General features: G+C 54.7%; 2 protein-coding genes across 14 annotated transcripts; both read right to left on the bottom strand.

The window, feature by feature from the left end:
• Nucleotides 1–54: 54 nt before the first annotated feature.
• On the bottom strand, nt 55–2,477 carry LOC144069261 (uncharacterized). The gene is made up of 7 exons (XM_077594514.1): nt 2,313–2,477; nt 1,248–1,633; nt 980–1,120; nt 846–913; nt 586–741; nt 406–519; nt 55–337 (listed from the first exon to the last, which is right to left on the bottom strand). The coding sequence occupies exons 2-7, from the start codon at nt 1,627–1,629 to the stop codon at nt 287–289; spliced, it is 912 nt and encodes a 303-aa protein (XP_077450640.1). The 5' UTR covers nt 1,630–1,633; nt 2,313–2,477; the 3' UTR covers nt 55–286.
• A 336-nt stretch (nt 2,478–2,813) lies between these two features.
• On the bottom strand, nt 2,814–19,814 carry dgki (diacylglycerol kinase, iota). Of its 13 annotated transcripts, none has more exons than XM_077594506.1 (34): nt 19,356–19,812; nt 12,860–12,962; nt 12,456–12,551; nt 12,082–12,156; nt 11,899–11,955; nt 11,737–11,805; nt 11,587–11,655; nt 11,384–11,500; nt 11,221–11,295; nt 11,067–11,162; nt 10,887–10,969; nt 10,742–10,802; nt 10,542–10,655; nt 10,062–10,193; nt 9,896–9,974; nt 9,769–9,824; nt 9,581–9,643; nt 9,297–9,370; nt 9,095–9,206; nt 8,925–9,011; nt 8,745–8,857; nt 7,942–8,004; nt 7,425–7,525; nt 7,236–7,315; nt 7,119–7,163; nt 6,600–6,669; nt 6,487–6,527; nt 6,287–6,402; nt 6,176–6,201; nt 6,055–6,092; nt 5,854–5,974; nt 4,848–4,884; nt 4,669–4,768; nt 2,814–4,217 (listed from the first exon to the last, which is right to left on the bottom strand). In XM_077594506.1, the coding sequence occupies exons 1-34, from the start codon at nt 19,637–19,639 to the stop codon at nt 4,110–4,112; spliced, it is 2,961 nt and encodes a 986-aa protein (XP_077450632.1). In that variant the 5' UTR covers nt 19,640–19,812; the 3' UTR covers nt 2,814–4,109. The 13 variants fall into 13 exon arrangements, 12 of the variants coding, with proteins under 12 accessions (XP_077450632.1, XP_077450633.1, XP_077450634.1 ...); XM_077594507.1 differs by having other exon boundaries at nt 11,737–11,802; XM_077594508.1 differs by lacking the exon at nt 7,942–8,004 and having other exon boundaries at nt 12,082–12,192; nt 19,356–19,813.
• Nucleotides 19,815–20,393: the final 579 nt, after the last annotated feature.

Here is a 20,393-nt window from a genome sequence, read left to right as displayed (position 1 = left end):
GCCAACACAAACCACGTACTACTGGAAATGAGTTTAGACAGTTGAAGGGTGAAATGCTTTTAAATGATTCGATTTTTATTGATATATTATTTTTTCCATTGCTCACTTAAGTCCTATGAAAAATCCCGTGATCAGAAATAGCTTTCATCCATTCCATTATCTGCACGCCACACATGACACAAAATAGATATTTTAGATTGATTGTAAAAAAATGAAGAGACCTTCAATTGTAAAAAGTGGCTCGTAAATCAAGTGAACGTTTCAAGCGAGCGCCACGCAGGGGTCGTCACTGGACGTCGTCGTCGTCGTCGTCATCATCATCATCAAAGGCCGCCTCCTGCGACAAAAAGGTCGGGGTTAACCCCTTTCGAAAAGTTGCCAGGAAGCCCGGACAGACGGACTTACGTAACCGCCCTGCTGCTTGGCCCAGGACGAAAAGTGATTCTGCAGGTAGGTGGCGCCGTAGCCCAGCAGGCGCTGGCTGGGGAGCGTGTCGACGGCGGACAGCCGACTGGTCACCTGGGCGCGACGAACGCTGGTCACAAACACGTTTGGCGAGCCCTATTCGCCCCGGTCGCTCTTTACCTCGCACGCCACCGCCACTTGAGTCTTACGCGACGTCTGCGGGCCCGGTCCCTCGGGGTTGGCGTTGAAGAGGCCCATCCTCATCAGCATCGTCTTCATTAACTTCTCGTAGAAAGCGTAGTTCCACAAAGTGGACCTCAACGCTTCCTTCAAAAGCTGCCGGTGGCAAAAGCCCGTGAGAGACCGGGGAAAAGCTCACCAAAAAGACGGCAGGCGGAGGACGGAGGACGGCGATTGGCAGACGGCGGACGGAGACTCACCCCGGTCACCTGCTCGTTGAATCGGTCGGCATCTTCCCTCAGCAGGAGACCGATCAGCTTCTCCACCTCTGGAGAACCAAGCGTCAGATCACAATTGGAAAGAAGGCCAATTTGGAAAGCGCGGCGTGACAGACCTTCGTCGGGCGAATCGGTTTCCACGTCCGGGGCCACGAACGGGATGTCGTCGGCGATTTCCGTCAGCTTGATCGCCACGTGGTCCGCGTCCGTCTCCACGTCTACGTCCTCCGTTTCCTTGTCCGAATCCGCCGCAGACTCTGAACAGAGAATCAAGCCGTCGACGTCCCATTCATTGGAAGGGGCGGGGCTGGCGTCGACGGTACGGTTCAAACGCATCGGACGTCCGTCCGTCCGTCCGTCGGTGACAGTTGACAACCCGCTTACCCAAAAACACTCTCTGGACTAAATCCGTTTGTGGCGTTTTGTCAGCTTTGCTAGGTTTGATGCACATCAAAATCCTTGGCAGTCGCTTCCATTTTTTCTTCCTTTTGCTCTCGGTCACGGTGGTTTCCGTTTCACCACCGGCCGGTGAAGGGCACGGGCCCTGCTCGACGATGTGCCGGCCGCCACCGGTCGGTGAAGGTGAAGGGCACGGGCCCTCCCGGACCATGTGCCGGCCGCTTTTTTCACGCTGCCGTCTCTTGGCGTACGCCACCATGAGTCGGAATTCTTGCGTCTTTCGAAGGTCGTCTTCTACCCGGGGGGTGGCGCCGAGGTGGTCGCGGTGGGCAAAAGGGTCGTGGATCTCGATGCCTCCGTTCGCCATGTCGCTTGACCAAAAACACACGAGCAGCCATTTCAAAACCCTGAACTCACTCTGGTGGACAAACGGAGAAACACTGGTGCCCCATAAAGTCACCCCTTTGTGATCTGCTGCGGTCAAGCCAGCGGACGTTCGCTCAAAATAGTCCGCCCGCTTAGTCGCTTAGTCCAAGCATTACGGTAATTCCATTCAGAACTGAAAAGTGGCGAAGCAGTGGAGACTGGCGTGTGTTTGTAGCGCTTTTAAACACTCAAAAATACCCTCAACAGACGAAAAAAAACAGCACCGTATAGCTCATAATTTAAAAATGAAATAAAGTAGCTCCATTAACAGAACACACACTTCACTCCACAAGTACAATATTATGTGAATCCCCCTGAATGTTTTGTTGGTGATACTGCAACTGTACATAAAGATTTTTTTCCATGATTTCAAGACAAGGCGTGTCAATCGTTGTTTTTGATTAGTCGCCCAAATATATGTCCAATAAATTGACGTCACCAATAGGGCGACTTTTAGATGTCGCTGAGGAAAATTGGAAGAACGAATGCCTCGCGCGCGCTAGCGAGATGGACCTAGTTTGAAGAAAACGAGCCGTCATCGGCAAGAGTTCTTTGGGCTAAAGGTGGATCCCGCACAACCGCACAAGGAACAAGGATGGGTGGGTGGACGAAATAACGACTTACCTCGTAGTCAAGCGTGTGCCCGGAAAACAAGTAATCCCAACAAGACACCTCGCAGTTGTCACCTGATTGTACTTTGTACCTGATTGTCGCAGTGACTTCCGCTTTCAGGTGAGCTGCGTCAACGTCATGACGTACGTCACCATTCCGACGTTGGCGAGTGGGTTTGCAAAAAAAGTGCATTTCGCTGAGAAAAAAAGTCACTCAACTTGTAGAATGACAACAAAAGCATTCAAATTCAATTGCATCCATTTGATTTCAAACGCTTTTATGGAAGTTCCCTGTGGTGATTCATCAGGGGTGTGCACACGAGTCAGTCAGTCAGTTCGTCCGTCCTCTTTCACTTCCTTGACGGCAAATGATAAACAGGCAGCAAGCCAGCCACTTGGAATAAATACGTAGCTAGGCATTGCCTGCCAATGCCACGCATCTTCCTCCACTTTTGGCTCACGAGCCAGCCTTCTTTTTCCTAAAGGGCCGTCAACAGAACACAGGTCTCGCTCGTGGGAGACAAAGACATTTTATTTGAATGAAAAGTGTTCCCATTCTGTGGAGGAAGAAAACCAAAGGCGCATTCCAAAACAACATGAGCGAGTGGAGAGAAAAGCCGCTTCTTACAAATAAGAGCCAAACGCTTCGAGTGGTCTTGAGCAGCCACCCGTAAACAAGCAAGCACAAAACATTTAAAAAAAAAAAAAGACTGAATTGTAATTGCGCCCATGGAGGACAATGTCCTGGAAAGCAGGGCTGTCCAGCTCCGGGACCGGAGTCGGGGAGTCGGGCACCCGGGCACCCATGCTTTGTGGACACCGTTTTCCGCAGCACCCTTCTCCAACACGCTTGAATGCAATCATCGTGACCGGCCTTCCGGGAGAGATTGCCGAGGAGTTGATCCATGGATTGAAGTGTAGTCGAGACTGGGAAAAAAAAAAAAACACCCAAAAAAAACAGACTGCTCCCAGGACCCGAGTTGGGCACCCCTGCTGTAAAGTCGTCAATGCCGAGGATATCTCAAAACGCCATGCAGAAGCAAACGCTGGAAAGTTACCATTGAATTGTCCGCCCTCCGACGGGTCACGCCGTACGTGCGCATTAGGCCAAAACAAAAAAGCAAGCGAAGCGGACGCGCCCCAAAAATATGCAGTGCCGAGTTGAACGGGTAGGTACAACTCCTCCTAATGCATTTTGATATCCACACACCAGTGAGTGAGAACGCGTCATGGCGCAACGGAAAGCAAAGCAAAGCGAAGCGAAAAAAAACCAAGTAGAATAGAAGACCATCTATCACCACGGCAGTACCGTAGCGCGACGGGAACGCAACGGAATGCGAGCGGACGTCGACTGTTGATATTGCACGGAATACGGCTCAGGGATGGGACGCGCGGCAGCTCAAGCTCGGTGGTTTGGGTCGCGGACGACGGGACGGATCCCTCTTCTGACTCCCGACGCCAAGCGGTCAAATGACGACGAGCGCTAGCTTTTCCACTGGTGAAAGAATACTGAGGAGAAAAGGCCTCCAAAGCAGGTTTGTTCGACTTTGGCACCGAGGCTCGGAGACGCCACTTCCGTCGACGTGGCTCCCGTCGAAGCGGCCCCCGTCCTCCGCTCGCTGGCCCCCTCGCCCGTTGGAAACGGCTCGGACGTCGATGGCACAGAGTCTTTTGGGTGGAAGCGGTGAGGCCGCGCGACGACCTCTCCAAAGTGCACTTGACTGGCGTCCCGCGAGAACCGGCCACAATAAATAAAATTTTAACAAAAAATCGAGCTAAATAAAGAGAAGACAACGGGCCAAAGCGCTCGTCAGACCGCCGTCTCCAAGTCCTCGCGGGGTGCCGGAGCGTGGTTTTGGCCGCTCAGGTAGGAGGTCAACTCCGAATCTCCCTCCGCTTGCTCCGCCGGCGTCTTGCCCTGAGAAGACGACGCTCAGAGTCAAAATCCATTCTGCCCAATCACGTCAGGCGATGGTCGTACGGATTCAAAATCCCCCACGAGCGATCTTTACGGGCGGAAATAAACCGGAGTTGGCGACGCGTCTTCTCGCCTCCACTAGTCGTCGTCCGCCGCCTCCGCCCAAAGAAGGCGTGGCCACGTCGGCGTTGGCCGACGGGTGAATCTTGCTCGGACGCACCGGGCGGGGCAAGTTTTCACGCCACTTTTAGCACGTACGTGTCATCAGTAAATGGACAGTACGCACTGGCCAAAGAAAAAAGGCTTCTAGCAGAAGTCAGGCCCCCTGGCTGGCCCCCCTGGCTGGCCCCCCTGGCTGGCCCCCCTGGCTGGCCCCCCTGGCTGTCCGTGCCGCTTGGTATACTCGGGGTGGGTAGGGGAATAAAGCCCACCTGGCCGCCCACGCTCTTACCTGAAAGTTGGTCTTCCCAAGCGACGCGCCCGCCTCCACCAGCAGCCGGCACACGGCGTGCCGCTTCTCCGAGGCGGCTTTGTGCAAGGCCGTGTCCCCCCTGCGTGGTGGATTCATCCACAGAATCAAACGGCGCAACGCAACGGGGCGCCGGCCTTCCATGCGTCAATCACACGTACTTTTCTCTGTCGGGCAAGTCCAGAAGCACTTTGGATCCTGAGGAGGGAGATTGCTATGTGTTAGCTTTATCATGATTATAAATGTGTATCAATATTATGATATTATATATGTGCTTGCAACAAAGAGTTATTGACATGAATACAAAGGGCATTTGAATAGATCTCTTGCAAAAGTAATGACTGTGGTTTGCATCAAGAGAACTGTGCATCAAGATGGTTCACATCGAACTATGGATTGTCAGGATGGTTCACATCAAAACTCTCTTGGGAAGATTGGACAGACCTACAATTGTTTTGAGAACTCAGATCAATTGTTATGAGACTCTAAAAATGTTTAGACTTCTGTGGGGCATGGCGTTAAAATCTTATGAATAAATTAGCGAGAGAGACTTCGAGTTGTTAGAATGATCTTGACCTGACAGGCGGGTAAAAGATGTGACTTCAGATGCCTCTTTTATTGAAAGGTGAATTTGGAAATACCTAAGGATAAACCTATCAGTATGTTTGTTCATTTAATTTCCCTCATTTCCAGCCTCTGCAAGATATATGCATTTATTAGTTTAGAGCAGCGGTCCCCAAAGCGGTCCTCGGACGCCGGTGTGGGTGCAGGTTTTTGTTCCAAGCGATGCAAGCGAGTTCAAGCAAGTTGTGCTGAAACAAGCAGCACCTGATGGCAATCCACTGATTGCAAAGGTGGGACCCTAGTTTTGGGGAAAGGAAAGCTTTCCTCTTTCTGGCTTGGAATGAAAAGCCGCACCCACTGCGGCCCTTTATGGAATACTTTGGAGACCACTGCTTTATGATACACTCATGGAATGGGTGAGAACGCAAGTCACAGTTGGAGAGTATTTCAGCGGCCATGAGAGGGCTTTCAAAGTCCAAATTCTATGAAAAAGACAGCGTAAAAACACTGTCCCTACCTACGTGACAAAGCAGGTACTACGTAGGGTACCCTGGGTGGGTTTGAGTGGACGGTACCGTACTCCCTCCCGTAGGTGGGCGCTACCTTGCTGCAGGATGAAGACCACCAGCTGGGCGTGTCCTTTCTGCGAGGCTCTGTGTAAGGCCGAGCAGCCGGCGGCGTCTCGCGCCAGCAGGCTGACGCCGCCCCGCACGCACTCCGACAGCTGCGCACGAGCAAGCCCGCGCTTCAGGCCCCGCCCAGAAAACCCCACGCCGCCGGTGTCGTTTGGTGCGCGCTCCGTACCGTGGAGAAATCCCCCGAGCCGGCGGCCGTCAGCAGAGCTGGAAAACAAAGAGCCGTTCCCGTTTGGCCCCGAAAACCACCGCAAACGCCCCAAAACGCTCGCCGGCGCCGGCGCCGGTACCTTGTTCCTCGGCGGTCGGGGGGCCACTAAAAGAAGAAAAGAAAACAGAGGTCGCCATTTAGGGAAGCGCTCACGCGAGGCTTTCGCCCGGCGAGCGCGTGAATTTCACACCCGGCGTTGGGCTCCGCCACCAGGTCGGGCATGCCGCCCGAGGACGGCAGGGGGCTCTGGTGGTCCAGGATGAAGACCTCGTCCTGGCAAATCTCCGTCACGAAATGGAGGTGCTCCTGCGGCAGGAAGGAAGGCTTGGACTAGACGGCCACCGTCTGGTCTACTACGCACTTAAGCGAGCGAGAAACTAAGGGGAATACCTGAGCCTTGTCGATGCGATAGAAGCGATCGGCCGACGTGGCTGCGGGCGCCAGAGTCAAAAGAGTTCAAAATCCATTGCGCCCGTGCGGGAAAGAGGGAATCTTTGGCTCACAGTCCAAGAAGCTCCAGCTGGGAGAAAGTCCGGCGCCCGAGCCGCTCCCGCGCAGGCCCCGGCTCTCGTCCTGCGGGCAAAAGAGCCACCCTTGGCTTTCATCGCCCCGTCGACAGCCCCCCAACGTACGCCACCGGGGGTCGGGAACCTCCGTCGAGCCTTCCTTCCTCATTTGAAAGGACATTCCCGGAGAGCCGTCGTCGAAATTTAAAAGTCAAAATCAATGTCGGCGTCGATCGCCATTCTTTTCATCACGTGGTCACGCCGACACCTCGCCGAAAGAAAAACGATGATTTGAGTGGCGCTCCGGCCGGCGTCGGGGCTACGGTGACGTGCCGACGCGAGGCGCCCGAGGGTGCGAGGCGAGGCGAGGCTCCTATTGGTGCGTTGGAGAATCGGCTCGCTCGCCACCGCCGCCGGCACTTCCGCATTTTAGCTTAGAGGGCCATACGCGCCGCACGCAGGTGGCTCGCCAGCCGTCGGTTCCCCACCCCTGGTTCACCGCTTGTTGCGGGCTACCTGGTAGTGCACTCGCTGACCGAAGGAGGGCGCTTGGTGCAAATCCTAGTGAGCGTGAGGAGGAGGAGCGTCAACGAAGGAGAAAGAGAGAAAGACCGAGACGAAGGTCTCGCTCGCCTCTTGCAGTCGCTCAATGTAGAGTCTGCAGGTCTCCAGGTCGCAGTCGCCTCTCACCACCACGATGCCCACGGGGAGCGCTGACAACGCAGCGACATCAAGCAAAAGCCGTCCGGGGGCGCGGGCGCGGGCGGGCTCGGACCGGCAGGACGGCAGGACGGACGGTAGGACGGGCGGACGGGCACTCACAAATGTCCCTCAGCCGCTCCTTGTCATACTGCAGGCGCTCGTACTCGCGCAGGCCCACGCGGTTGACGCGCAGCCGCAGACGCTCCGGGACGGCGCGAGGGCTGCCGGAAAGACGACGGCGCCGTCAAAAAGGGCCCGTCAGGACTCGTCAGTCAACGTGCGAGTGCAAAGACAAAAAAGAAAGAAAGAAAAAAGCAGCGGGAGCCAAATGACAACAAAAAGGAAAGACGGTCACGTGAAGCTCGCGCACCTTCACAGAAATAGAGATTTGGAAGCAGAATCAATGGAATGTGAACAGAAAATTCCCGTTAAAGACCGCTCACGCGGAGCCAAAAGAAAGCCCGTGAATTGTGAAAATGGTCCCGAAAGAAAAAAAATGACGACGGACAGACAAGAAATCCGGCACGGTACTCGACTGGCCGAGCGCCGTTGGCGGCGATAGACGTCCGGTCCTTCGGAACCGCCAGATCGGACGTCTGTCGCCGTGGCCGTTCGGAGAAGCGGTTCGGGTACTTACACGGAGAAGGAGTCGGGGGGAGCGGAGAGGCGGCGCAGATCAGCTGTACACACCTTCTGAATACTAGCCGGCCCGTAAGCACAAAAGAGACAACGGGGGAGGCGCGGCGTGGCCAGGGAAAGGACAGCGGAACGGGTGAGACGTGTTGGCGAGGCGAGGCGGCGGGATGGAGGCACGTGACAGTCACGGAGAAGGAGGAGGACAGAGGACGGAGACGTAGAGAGAGAGAGAGAAAAAGATGGCAGTGAGCACAGCAAACTTTCAAAGACTTGCGCACTGGCAAAACTCCAAATCCGTACATACGTACGTATCTCGCTACTTGCCAAACGACAGGCAAGCTGGCCTCCAAAGCAAAATGGCACTTAGTAAAAGTCCTATCCCATGACCGCGTCGTGCCGTTCAAGTGCTGCCACCCCGAGTCAACCATTGTCAAAAGTAAACCATTAAGAGCCCCGCAGGTCCCCAACTGTTGAACTTGAACAGATAAGTCCGCTGGCGTTCACAACGCGGGGCGACCTGTCTTTTCGCCTGTTAAGTGGCTTTTTTGGGACACTATAGTCATCTGCAAAACGCTGATGCTTTGCCTCTTGTTCTCCATTTTACCACGCTACGTACTTTTTGTATTTTTGACTAACTTTGAGATCTTGGTGGAGTTTTTTTGTCAGTGCGCACGCAGACACTCGCGTCGAGTCAGACAGGAAGAATATCGGGCGGGAAGAGTGTTAGTGGCGACACACGCATGCACACACGTATGCACACACGCACACACGCACACACGCGATGGACAGACGCGCAGCACTCACTCGTTGAGGAGGGGCACCGAGGTGCGCCGCTTGCTCTTCTGGACCATGTTGGCCTGGTTGCGTAGCGAGATGCGCAGCGTGGAGGGCGCCAATCGGCAGGGCTCGCCGTCCACCTGAAGGAAAGAAAGGCGGCGCTCGGACCAGGGAAGGGACGCCGAGGAACGTGGGGGCGCTCCCGACCTGAACGGGCACCGTCTTGAAGGTGGTGAGGAGCGCCTCGCGGCACTGGTGCAGCCGCTCGCCGTGGCCTCCCACCTGCAGCGCCGCCTGGGTGGGAGGCAGAGAAGGGGGTTGGGCTGGCTTTGCGGGCGCCCTCGGGCCGCCCTCCTCCGCCCCGGGGCGGGTCCTACCAGCGAGGCCACGGTGAAGCCGATGACCTCGATGCGCCCGTCGTCGTGTCGCTGCGGCTCAAAGTCGCGGTGGTCGCCGGTGTTCCCCCACGGCACGGTGCCCGCGCAGTACCTGCGGGGGAAGGGGCCAACGGCGCCGGCAGGTATGCTCAGAGCGCCGCCGATGAAGCGCCGCTTGAGGTTAGACCTAAGCGGGACTCACCTGGGAATGTTGAGAAACACGATGCACTGTAATTTCAACTCCTGGATTTTTGGAGTCAGGTCGGTGCCGTCGCACTGCCGCCCGCCGCCCGCGCCCGGGAGATAGCAGGTAGAAAAGCAAAAGGTTATCGGCGTTCCCGTTTTGGCTCCCGTCCATTTTGACCGGGCGGACCTGGCGGCTGACCACCGACCGCTCGGGCAAAAACGGATGGGACGCCGACCGAGGCGAGAGCCCTCCGATCCCAAAACGGGCCGGCGGGCGGGCCTGATGCTCTTTTGGCTCACCACCACTCGGACGTGCTTGGACAAGTCCCTGGAGCTCCTCTGGAGGAAATCGGAGAAGGCGGCCTACCGCAGACGGCCGGCGGGAGGGAGGGAGGAGGGCGGAGGGGGGAAAAAGGACTTTCACTGACCCCGTTGAGTGTGTTTGTGTATGTATGTGTGTATGTGTGTGTCTCAGAAGCTCCACTCACTCCTGCATAGAACATCTTGTTACGGAAGCGACTGTTAAACTTTTCGGGGTTGGCCTCTGGAACGGAAAAAGAGAAGAGCAGAGTGGCCGTGGTTCCCCAAGAGAAGGCGCAAACGGATTCCGCTCACCTCTGGACTCGTGGAACTCCAGCGTGACGTGAGCGTCGAAGCCCAGACTGAAGTAGTTGTTGAAGACGTTGAGCGGGAGCTGAGGCGGTGACCAAAAAAAAAAAAAGTCAAATCCAAATCCGACTCCGGTGCTCATCGCGGCTCCGACGGCATTTCCAGCGTCTACCGTTTGCGTGCCGTCCTCGGGGAGCGTCTCCGCGCCCTTCTTCTCCACCTGCAGGTTCCACCTGTCCAGCTGCACCACCGATCCGTCCTCCACGTGGCCCAGCACTTTGGACACGGGTTCGTCCGCGTAGCCCTGCCGCCCGGCCGATACTCGTCAGTGTCGCGGCCGACTAATGAGCCGTCTTCAAAAATATACCACCAAAAGAGACGTCCGCTCGATGGCCGGTGGCCAGCCGAGCGGACGCTGCGCCAGTGGACCGACGGCCATGACGCAGAGGGAAACCGACAAAGACACGCCACTTCAAATCCGTTTTGGGACGGGGACGGGAATGGGAACGGGGAGGATGGGAACAGGGACGGGAACGAGGACGGGAACGGGGACGGGAACGAGGACGGGGACGGGAACGAGGACGGGGACGGGAACGGGGACGTCGACTCCCCAAAAGGAAGAATGAGATCAGAAAGCACGTTTGCGACTCACCCCGCCCCAGTTTAGCGTCCTGGCCAGGTCATTTCCCGTTCCCAGAGGAAGGACGGCCACCGGAGGCCGGGGGTTCATCTGCAGCTCGTCCAGCGTGGACAGGATCCAGCCCACCTGGAGCGCCGCACGCGCCGTTCAAAAGCCGTTGCCGGCGGATGCGGTGGCGGTGGCGGTGGCGGAGGCGCGGAGTCCCAGCTTACCGTTCCGTCCCCGCCGCAGGCCAGGATGCGCAAGTTTGGCACTTTCCGATACAAGTCCAAGCTGCGGGCGGAGAGCAGAAGAGGCCGTCAGGCCGGACGCCACGCCAAGGTAGGATGGAGTCACACCAAGGGAAGGAGCACTCACGCCTCTCGGAGACCGCCCTTCGACAGGTCAAAGACTTGCCGCGGGTTCAGGATCCACATGAACATCTGGAGAACCTTGGCGCCCTGGCGACAGGAAGCAGATGGCCCAGGTTGCCCTTTGAGCGCGTGACTTCGACGCCGACGCCGACGCGGCCTCGCTTCATCGGGAAATGGAGCGAACCTGGTTGCCTCCGCTCTTGGGGTTGACAAAGACCAGGATGGGCTTCATGAGCGGCGAGGGGAGGGGCTTCAGCACGAACGGGCGCCATTTGGAGTCCTGAGAAGACAGGCGCGTGAGCGGGCCGGCCTGGGATCGGGGGCCGAGGCTCCCTTACGTCCGGCCCCTTCTTGCTCGTCCTGCGCTTGAAAGACGTGCGTTTTTTCCTCCTGCCCGAGTTCTTGAGCGAGCTCTACACACGGACGACAGCGGTTAAGGCCGGCGAGGCCAGGGGAGGCGGCCGGGAGCGCCGCCGGATGCGGCGAGGCGTGCGTGCGTGCCTGCGGTCTCCTGACTTTGACGATCCACGACGGAGGCACGATGACGGCGGCGTGCGCCCCCAGCGCGCACGGCTCTTCGATCTGGTGGAGCATGAAGCACGTCACCTTGTTGTGGAACTGCCGAGAGCCAGAAGGGTCAAAAGTCAGCGAGCCGCCGTCCCGGGTGGAGGCGTCGTCTTAAAAAGAAAATGCATCTGGCTCACTGCCTGTTTGCACCAGGAACAGCTAATGGCGATGATGTCTTTGCTGTGGAAAAACTTTTGCTGGAATCCCTATGGAAAAAGACACAAAGGCATTGTTTTGGCATTTATTGATTGATTTTTTTGGCGGTTTTTCTGTATATTTTTACTGACCTTTCCGCACTGTTTGCATTTGCCCTCCTGTCTGCGCCGGTGTACCCAGTGATGCCTCAGCAGGTTCTGCTGTCAGAGAGAGAGAGAGAGAGAGAGAGAGAGAGAGAAAGGAGACCCTCCCGGACGTCGGAGATCGGGAGAAGACCGCACCCGGTGACTTACGTCTCTGAGGCAACGCGAGCCTCCCTCTCTGAACGTGGGCTTGCACCTGAAGTTGATCTGGAAAGGAGAGCGGGGGGGAGGCCGGGAGGGAGGCGTTAGGGGACGCCTTCTCACTTGGCGAGTTCCCCGCGTGGCTCTCGTGACGCAGCAACTCTCGGGCGACGCTCCGGGACGCCTTCTTACCTTTTCCAACTGCTCCACGCAGCTGGCGTGAACCACGATCTTGCAGGCGGCGCACTTCCTCCGGAGCGCCGACTTCTTCGGGGAGAAAGACACGGAGACGGATGCGAAAGGCTGTCGACATTTTGTCCATTTTAAAGGGACGGAATAACAATGTTGAGCCGTGGCCAATCGACGAGCACGCGCGAGGGACTCTAATGATGAGCAAAGCAGCCAGCGCTAGAGTCACGTGGCCTCGGCGCCATTTCAGCTGTGATGCACATTCGAGGTCATGTCGCCAAGGCGGAGATGCGCCAATGCCACGTCCATGCGGAGGAACGTGACCGAGTGCGTGGGTGGGGAGGTGCGTGTTTGCGTGCGTGCGTGACAGGCCTCACCGTGGCCTTGAGCAGGCAGGCGTCCTCCCCCAAGTAGCAGAGCTCGCCCGAGCAGCTGGTCTCCATCCACAGGTGGTCGCCGTTGACGGCGTTCTCCTGCCAGGTCAGATGGTCACGACCATCTCTTTTCAAAGTCAGACCGACCGGATGACGCCCGGCTTAAACAATCGACCAACTAGACTACCGGTGTCTCTGCCGAGCGGGAAACCAATGCCTTGTTTTATACGCCAGCGATCACGGAGAACGTGGATCGCGCCGGCGCTAAAGGCCGGCGCTAAAGGCCGGCGCTAAAGGCCAGTGCTAAAGGCCGGCGCCGGAGACGGCGGGAGACGATAATAGCGGGCCCTCTTTTTAAAGAGGCGTCGGGATGAAAGTCAAGTGTGTTTGGTGCGCGTGAAACTGACCGTCCAGTCCGTCACGCCGCGGGGGTCCTGGCCGGCTCCGTTGGAGGCCGGCCACGAGGCGGGCGGTCCCAAGTGCTGCAGGCCCGAACGCGAGATGGCTTTCCTGGAAGGGAAACGCCACATTTTGATTTGGAAACGGAGCTGTTTGTCACTTTTCTTGTTCCTACTTTCAACTCCAATCACGAGCCCGGAGAGAGATTCGGACCAATCGGTGACATTTTCCACGTCCATTTACCAATGGAAGTGGGACTAGCTGTTACAATACGCAGCAGAAGGAGCAACACCTCAATACGGCCGGAAATTCAGAGCTGGACGAAAGTGCCGGGAGAGGAAGCAACGCTTCGGACCAACCCTTCCATCATGGGCTAAGACGGAAGAGCCGTTGGCGCTTACCGGGCGGGCGGGAAACGGAGTCGAGCGGTTCTACTCTACCACATGTTGTCTTCAGCCCCAGACTACTGAGGAAGTGTGCTGAAAAGCTTGGAAGGGTGACTCTGCACATTCCCTTCCTCGGTCCCAGTCTGCAGAAGTTCCCCATCTTGTGGAAGACTTCCTGTGTGTGGCTCCAGTTTTATCCAACTTTACAACGTCTTTTTCTTGAGTCGGTATCCGTTTTTGCTATCCCAACCAAGATGGCGCCGTTCAAGTGGCAGCCGGTGGCGGTAGCTCCGTCCACTCTTGTTCGTTTTGTGTTTCATAATGATCACATTTACTTTGCTTTGCTTTGTACAGACGCTCCCCTACTTACGAACATTTGAGTTACGTACAACGGTACATACCAACATGTCTGCAAATTGCGTTTATGTCGAAAAATGTTCGTCAGTTCGATTTTGTATTGCGCAGCTTTTTCCGAGTAGTGCTTCTTTCAGCCGCTAATACCGACGACGCCTGGCACTGTGAGTGCTCAGCTCAGCCAGCATCTACCTTCCTCTGCCCAGTTCATTGCAGTGCGGAAGTGCGTGAACGTATCTCCAGTGCGCAAAGAACCTTTTTCATTTGTATCATGAAATATCTCATGCATCCATTATTCAATATGGTTGGTGAAAATCGAAAGGCTTCTATTGAGGGAGGTGCAAGGAAGAGGCAAGCCATTTCATTTTCAGTACAAACCAGTGTGTGTTACTTATACAAGCCTTAAACATACAAATGCACTTACATAAACCTTCAATATACTTATATAGGCTTCAATATACTTATATAGGCCTTAAACATAAATTATGATAGAAAATATAGCACTGAGCAACTTACGAACAAATTCAAGTTATGAACAATCGCTCGGAACCTAACTCTAACTCGTTCGTAAGTAGGGGAGCGTCTGTACTTTGTGCTTTTGCTTTGTTGTTCTGCGGCCTTTGCGACTGTACTGTCTAACTTTTTTTCTGTATCTGCATTCCGCCCCCTCCCCCTTGCTACTGTCACAATGACATTTCCCAAATACGGGATGAATAAAGTTATCCAATCCAATCCAATCCAATCAACAACAGCTACTACTCTGCTGGAAGTCCCAAGTTGAGGACAAAGAGGAATCGCTTTGCACACCCTGTAACCCGATGACACACATGCACGCACACTCACGCACACACACACACACACACACACACACACACACACACACACACACACACACACACACACACATACATACACACATACACACACGGACATGACTCCCGGGATAAAAATAGTCGTGCGTGGGTGACAACGGCAGAAACGCAAGCGGACAGAAGCCAGGCCGGACGTGGCAAGACAAAGACTCGCCGCTTCTCACCGCAGGCCAACCAACCAACCAACGGCACTCTGGCCAACTGGGGTTTTAATATCGGGGCGTGTAACGTAGCTATGTGAAAAAAAGAGAAGCAAGGGAAGCCCGGAAGGACCGTCGACCAATTGGACCGGACGTCAATGACGACGCCCTGGCAGCCATTCACCCTAAAATGGACACCTAACCGAGACAAAAGGAGCACCTCCTTGGAGGTGCCGGACATCCGAGCCCGCCGCCAGGCCAAATGTTATCAGGGCGACCCCCTCGAGCGGACGGACATTCGAGTCCGTCGCCTGCCGTCGTCGAATGGGGCGATCGACAACACCCGAGAGCCGACGGACATCCGAGCCCGCCGCGACCCGACACCTGAGAAGCGCTGACATAGAAGGGAGAGGGGGGGGGCGGTCTTAGAACTTGGACAATGACGACGTGGTCAGGTACTGCTGCGGGGGGTGCAGGAGGACCGTCATTTCCGGACTAAAAATGGCACCCTTCATTTTCCATCTCTCGCTCGGCCCACTCAGAGTCCAACGTATGCACCCTTATACAGTGGTACCTCGTCATACGACCGCTCGTCATACAAAATTCTCGTCTTACGGCGGAAATTTCCATCGAATAATTCGCCCGTCATTCCATCAAAATTTCGTGATGCCACCAAGCCAGGTCTTTTTTGCATATCTTTCATGTATAACAATATTTACTTACGAGCACGGAACGATTAATTCAGACGAGTTTCTCATACGACCAGGAAACGCGCAACGCGCATGCAAAAAGAGGGCTTTCTGGGTAATGAAGTACACTCGTGCACACAACACCGACCGATAGGCAATGGCAACCTTTCTCAGAATAAAACTTCATTACCCACAATCAATACGTAGGGTAAGCTCAACTATTGTATTTCCTGTTATTCTTTCTAAGGAAAGAAGCTCCCGCGATGGTTCTTTCAAGACTATTTCTCGTTGGCAAGTGGTCGTGCGTTATCGTGTGTTGTGAGGACATTTGTGCGCATCATTTTGGGAATATTTTGAAGGGAATAGTACAACAGCAAACAGTCCATCGATAGCGAACGTGAGGGTGGAGGCGTGGCAAACCGCCAACCCGGCCAGAACGAAGGTAACAAAAGATTACAACAAAATTAGAATTCAGTTTTGTACAAAGTTACATTAAACGTATGTTTGAGTGTCTGTATATATTAATCCAAGTTAATTTAAATTTGTTTGTTCCGTTTACGAGTGCGTTGTCGTGGAAAAAAATAACGACACCCCCCCCCAAACGTCTGTCTCCCCTCAGCGAAATCTGCCCAATTTTAGTTAGATTAAACACATTTAATTACTATTAAACCACTCGACATTTTATTACTTTGTCAATATATGGCGAATTAGAAGAAATAAAAAAAAAATTCCAATCCAATATCCTGTTTTTGGTGTTTTTTCAGGGGGCTGGAACGAATTCATTTGTTTTCCATTCATTTCAATGGGAAACGTCCGCTTGAGTTACGAGAATCTTGATCTTGTCATACAAGCTCAGTTCCGGAACGAATTAAGCTCGTATCTCGAGGTACCACTGTATGGTCTATTTATGGATTGTCACAGAAGCACATCATTGTCCTAGTTTTGCGCGGGTGGAAATAACAGGCATTCAGAAGTAAGCAAGGGACACAAACAGGAAAGACTCATGCCATCTTCACATTCTTCCACCACATACACAATAACAGGAAGACCGACAGAATGACCCTTTGCGATATCTTTGCGAGAGAAGGAAGAAAAATCCAGGAGACGGCATCGGAATCGCCCGCCTTTGTTTTTTTGGGCCCACTCTGGACTTTTCCCCAAGTTTCACGCGCAGACGCCAGAGTGCAAAGGTGGTGAAAACGGACATCGTGCGTTAAAGCTAGAAGCGGAAAGGTGGGGACTTCCCCCTTGTTGTTATTTTTTTTTGTCACGGTGGGCGACGCATCCCATCGTGCATTTGCGTAGAGGAAGTCGGCCTCAGACTCTTTCCTTTCCGACCGTCCTCTATTTATACGTTTTGCCTTCTATTAACTGGACGCGTTTACGTGCTTGATGCCATTGTTTGGAGGTTTATGGTGCAGAAATCAGATTGGCTAACCTTCTATGTGGCTTGCGTTCCTTTTCCTCACGGAAGGATGGAGGGGAAAAACAAGTGGACGAAAAGGAGGAGTAGGAGTAGGAGGAGGAGGAGGAGGAGGAGGAGGAGGAGGAGGAAGAGGAGGAGGCAAAGAGAGCGAGAAACCTTGAAACGAACGACTAGGTCTTTTTTTTTCTTGCCTGGCTCTCTCTCCCTTTTGTACGCCGACTCGAGCGAGGGTCAAATTCAGATGAGACGCCAGCCCTTTTTTTGGGGGGGGGGAGCTTTCTGCTGTCCCGCCCCCCCCAAAGTCCCCCAGGGAAGCACCCACCCCGGTCGGTGCCCACGCCGCCGCGCTCGCGGAAAACACAATGTTTCATCTCCCCGCAAAGATGCTCCTCGTCGAAGAGGAGTTTGAACGGGTGCCAGAAGCGGCCGGAAAATCGGCGATAGCGCTTCAGCCTCCCTCTTGAAATGCGTGTGGGAGGGAGGGAGGCATTTATAAAAAAAAAAAAAAAAAAAAAAAAAAAAAAAAAATTACGTTGGCTTTTTTGGCGTGCGCATCTCCGACGTCCCCCGCCGAGAAGACATGCCGGCGCAACGAGCGGGAATGGAGAAGAGAAGGGAAGAGAAGAGGCCTCTTTGACCTGCAGTTGCCCAACGAAACGGATCGTTTGCTAATGACTAGCGGGGCGCAAAGCGAGTGGGACGAAGACGCCGTCTCGCTAATTAGAAGGTATGGCCACTGGGTTAGGGGTGGGCCACATGGCAACCAATGAACATCAGGAAAAAACAATCAAATCAAATTGCAATTTAGATAGGATCTCCATTTTCATCACTATTTTGAGATGACTTTTTTAAAGACTCATTCGCCACCATGACCACCAGGCATTTTGCAAAATGCATAGAAGGTTGAGTGTGGTGAAAAAAAGCCCAGGACACGACTTTGGGTTGAACCTTATTTTAGCTGCAAATATGAATGCCACAGATACAGCATACTCTCAGATGCACTCTGACTCTTGAGTCTGTGGTTTATGCCGAGCCCTCGTCCGTCTTGTGCAAGGTGACTTGCCATTTGTTGCAGGATGGAGAAATCATTGACTAACTTCTCCTTTGGCCTTTCTCTTTCTCTCTCTCTCTCTCTCTCTCTCTCTCTCTCTCTCTCTCTCTCTCTTCTTTTGGCAAATAAACAGCTGGCCGGACGACTACTAAAACGGCAGCAATCTCAGAACGACGAGCAAAATAAGCACTGGCGTCAGCTCTGGTCCGTCCAAGGCGGCCCATCCAATGTGACGGATGAGCGCAATTTGAACGAGAGGACTGGACTTTCTCTGTCTCTCTCTCTCTCTCTCTCTCTCTCACACTATTTCATCAGGGCCTTCTCTTGAGGCCAATTAATCCACCGCTGTGCGTCGGTGGAGGTGTCACTATCAGAGACAGGAAGTGCACTTAGCGAGCGGGCGGCTAATGAGAGGAGCATCTTCCGCACCGACTGTCTCGCTGACTAATTCACCGTCACTCTCTCTCTCTCTCTCTCTCTCTCACACACACACAAGATCATCTTCTAAGAATAGCTGAAATGAGGGAGGGCCACGATTCCGGACGGTAGGACGGCGGAGCGAGACCAATATCCGTCAGGGGCGGAAGGCCCAAGTCGGCTACCGTCGACCGCGTTTGGCGGTGGCCGGCGTCATTTCACGGCCGCCTAGGCGTATACGCATGTGGTCATGGGCGGAGCCATCTTCTTGTTTGTTGTGGGGATGGGGGAGGAAAGCATGCGGGGATTGAACCCTCCATGACAGAAGCCTGTGAGGCGCATACACTACGACACCTCCCTTCCCCCGCATCCGACATGACAGAAGCCTAATCCGCAAAATGTAACACAAACGAGTCGGTCCTTCGCTACACCTGATGAAGACATTGGGCGCCTTCCTGTCAAGATGGAGGGACTTGTCCCCCGCGTGTTTACGATCAACAGCAGCTGCCAGTCACACCGGGGTGTCCGTGTCCGTCTACGAGCGACACTCACGTCGAAAATAGCGAACGTGCTCCGGTACGGCGAGGCGCCATTCCGTCGTCGACGGCGAAAAAGGGTGCCAAGCAAGTCATGGTGCTCAAATGTGGGGAAGAAAAAAAGGTCAACTGTCAAGATCCCGCAGGAGATTCCTAGCGCCTTTGGGACGTGCCGCGGCCAAATTCACATTGATTTAGTGTAAGGAGTCGTTGAATTTGAATTTGAGGACAAACGCTCGTGATGAGAATGCTTGAACGCGGATCGTGCAGCAGAGGCGGCGTCGGCGGCACCAAGAAATCCACAAAGGCTTGAAGACCATCCTTCTTCCAGCTCCCGTTTGGAGCGGCAACTACGCACTGAGATGACCTCATTTTCCAATCCTATCCTATTCTATCCTTTGTCACCTGATGACGGAGTGGACGTGTCATCGCTTGTGACAGTGTGGCTCAAATGGAGACATGGACTAGTGACAGGCCGCTCGTTGGAGGACAATTTCGGCGTGCTACGTTTACGTTTTCGGAGAGCTTTAGCTTTGTGTCGAGCGGATGCGCCGCGAGCAATTGAACGGAGGCTTGTCTGTCCGTCTGTCTGTCCGAATGTCCGAATGTCCGAATGTCATCGCGTCCACTTACCGATAGGACGTCTGCTTCTTGAAGGCCAGCCCCCTCAACTTGTCCTCCAGGCTCTCGTGCTCCACGTCTGGCAGGCTGCCGAGCGTGTCGCTGCAGCATCCCGCCGAGGTGTCCTCGGAGCCTGCGCCGGATTCGGACTCGCCACCGCCGCCGTCGGCTCCGAGTTCGGCGGCGGTGCCCCCGCACGGCACAATCCGGGGCTGCTCCTCCACCGTCGCCGTTGCCGCCAACGTTCGAGGCTCCGAGCCGACGCGGTCTTCAGCCGTCGACGTCCGGGGCTCCATGCCGCCAGAGCCCCCTCCCCAAGCAAGCAAGCAGCTTCCGGAAGCAAAGGCTGGAGGGGCGGGGGAGGCGGGGGCGATTTCAAGGCCGCCGTGCGGCCGCTGAGCGAGCGACGCTCCTTCTTCCCCGACGGCCGGCCGTGCTGTGCCGATGCTGAGGGGCCCGGCGATTGCTCTTGGGCCGACGTCACTTTCCCGGAAAAGCTGCTGCCGCGTGGCTCCCTTCAAAATAAGAGCAACTACTCGGAGAATGAATGACACAAAGATGGCTCTCCACCAACCTTCTCAAATGTACTTTTTTTTTATACCATACCAGACGTCGGTATCGTTGAAATGACAGTCCTCGATTTCCTCCAGCCAGGAAATGCGGGCCTCAACTCCCTCCGACAGCTTCTCCCTTTGTCTCGTATTGCGAAAGGCTGTCGCAGGAAGTCTCGCTTGACGCTATCGGAATTTGGGCCGCTTGAGGATGAGATGCGCGCGAATCTCCGCTGCCGCTGTGTCCATCCACTTGAGCGATCAGCCATCCATCCATCCATCCATCCATCCATCCATCCATCCATCCATCCCTCCACGCGCCTCGCACTGCATTGTGGGATATTCCCTCTCCTCCTTTCTGCAAAGCATCACCACGCCCAAAGTAGGGCAGAGGGTGACACGCGCACACGTATGCTGCGTTCATCTTCTTCTATCTTTGTCCATTTCGAGCTGTAAAGGAAAAAAAAATTCACGAGGAAAGAGGTGGACACAGGACGCC

Source organism: Stigmatopora argus, chromosome 23 (genome assembly GCF_051989625.1).
Source record: "Stigmatopora argus isolate UIUO_Sarg chromosome 23, RoL_Sarg_1.0, whole genome shotgun sequence".
NCBI classification, from domain to species: domain Eukaryota; kingdom Metazoa; phylum Chordata; class Actinopteri; order Syngnathiformes; family Syngnathidae; genus Stigmatopora; species Stigmatopora argus.
Note: the sequence above shows the minus strand (reverse complement) of the source record. Positions and strands in the feature narration are given on the sequence as shown.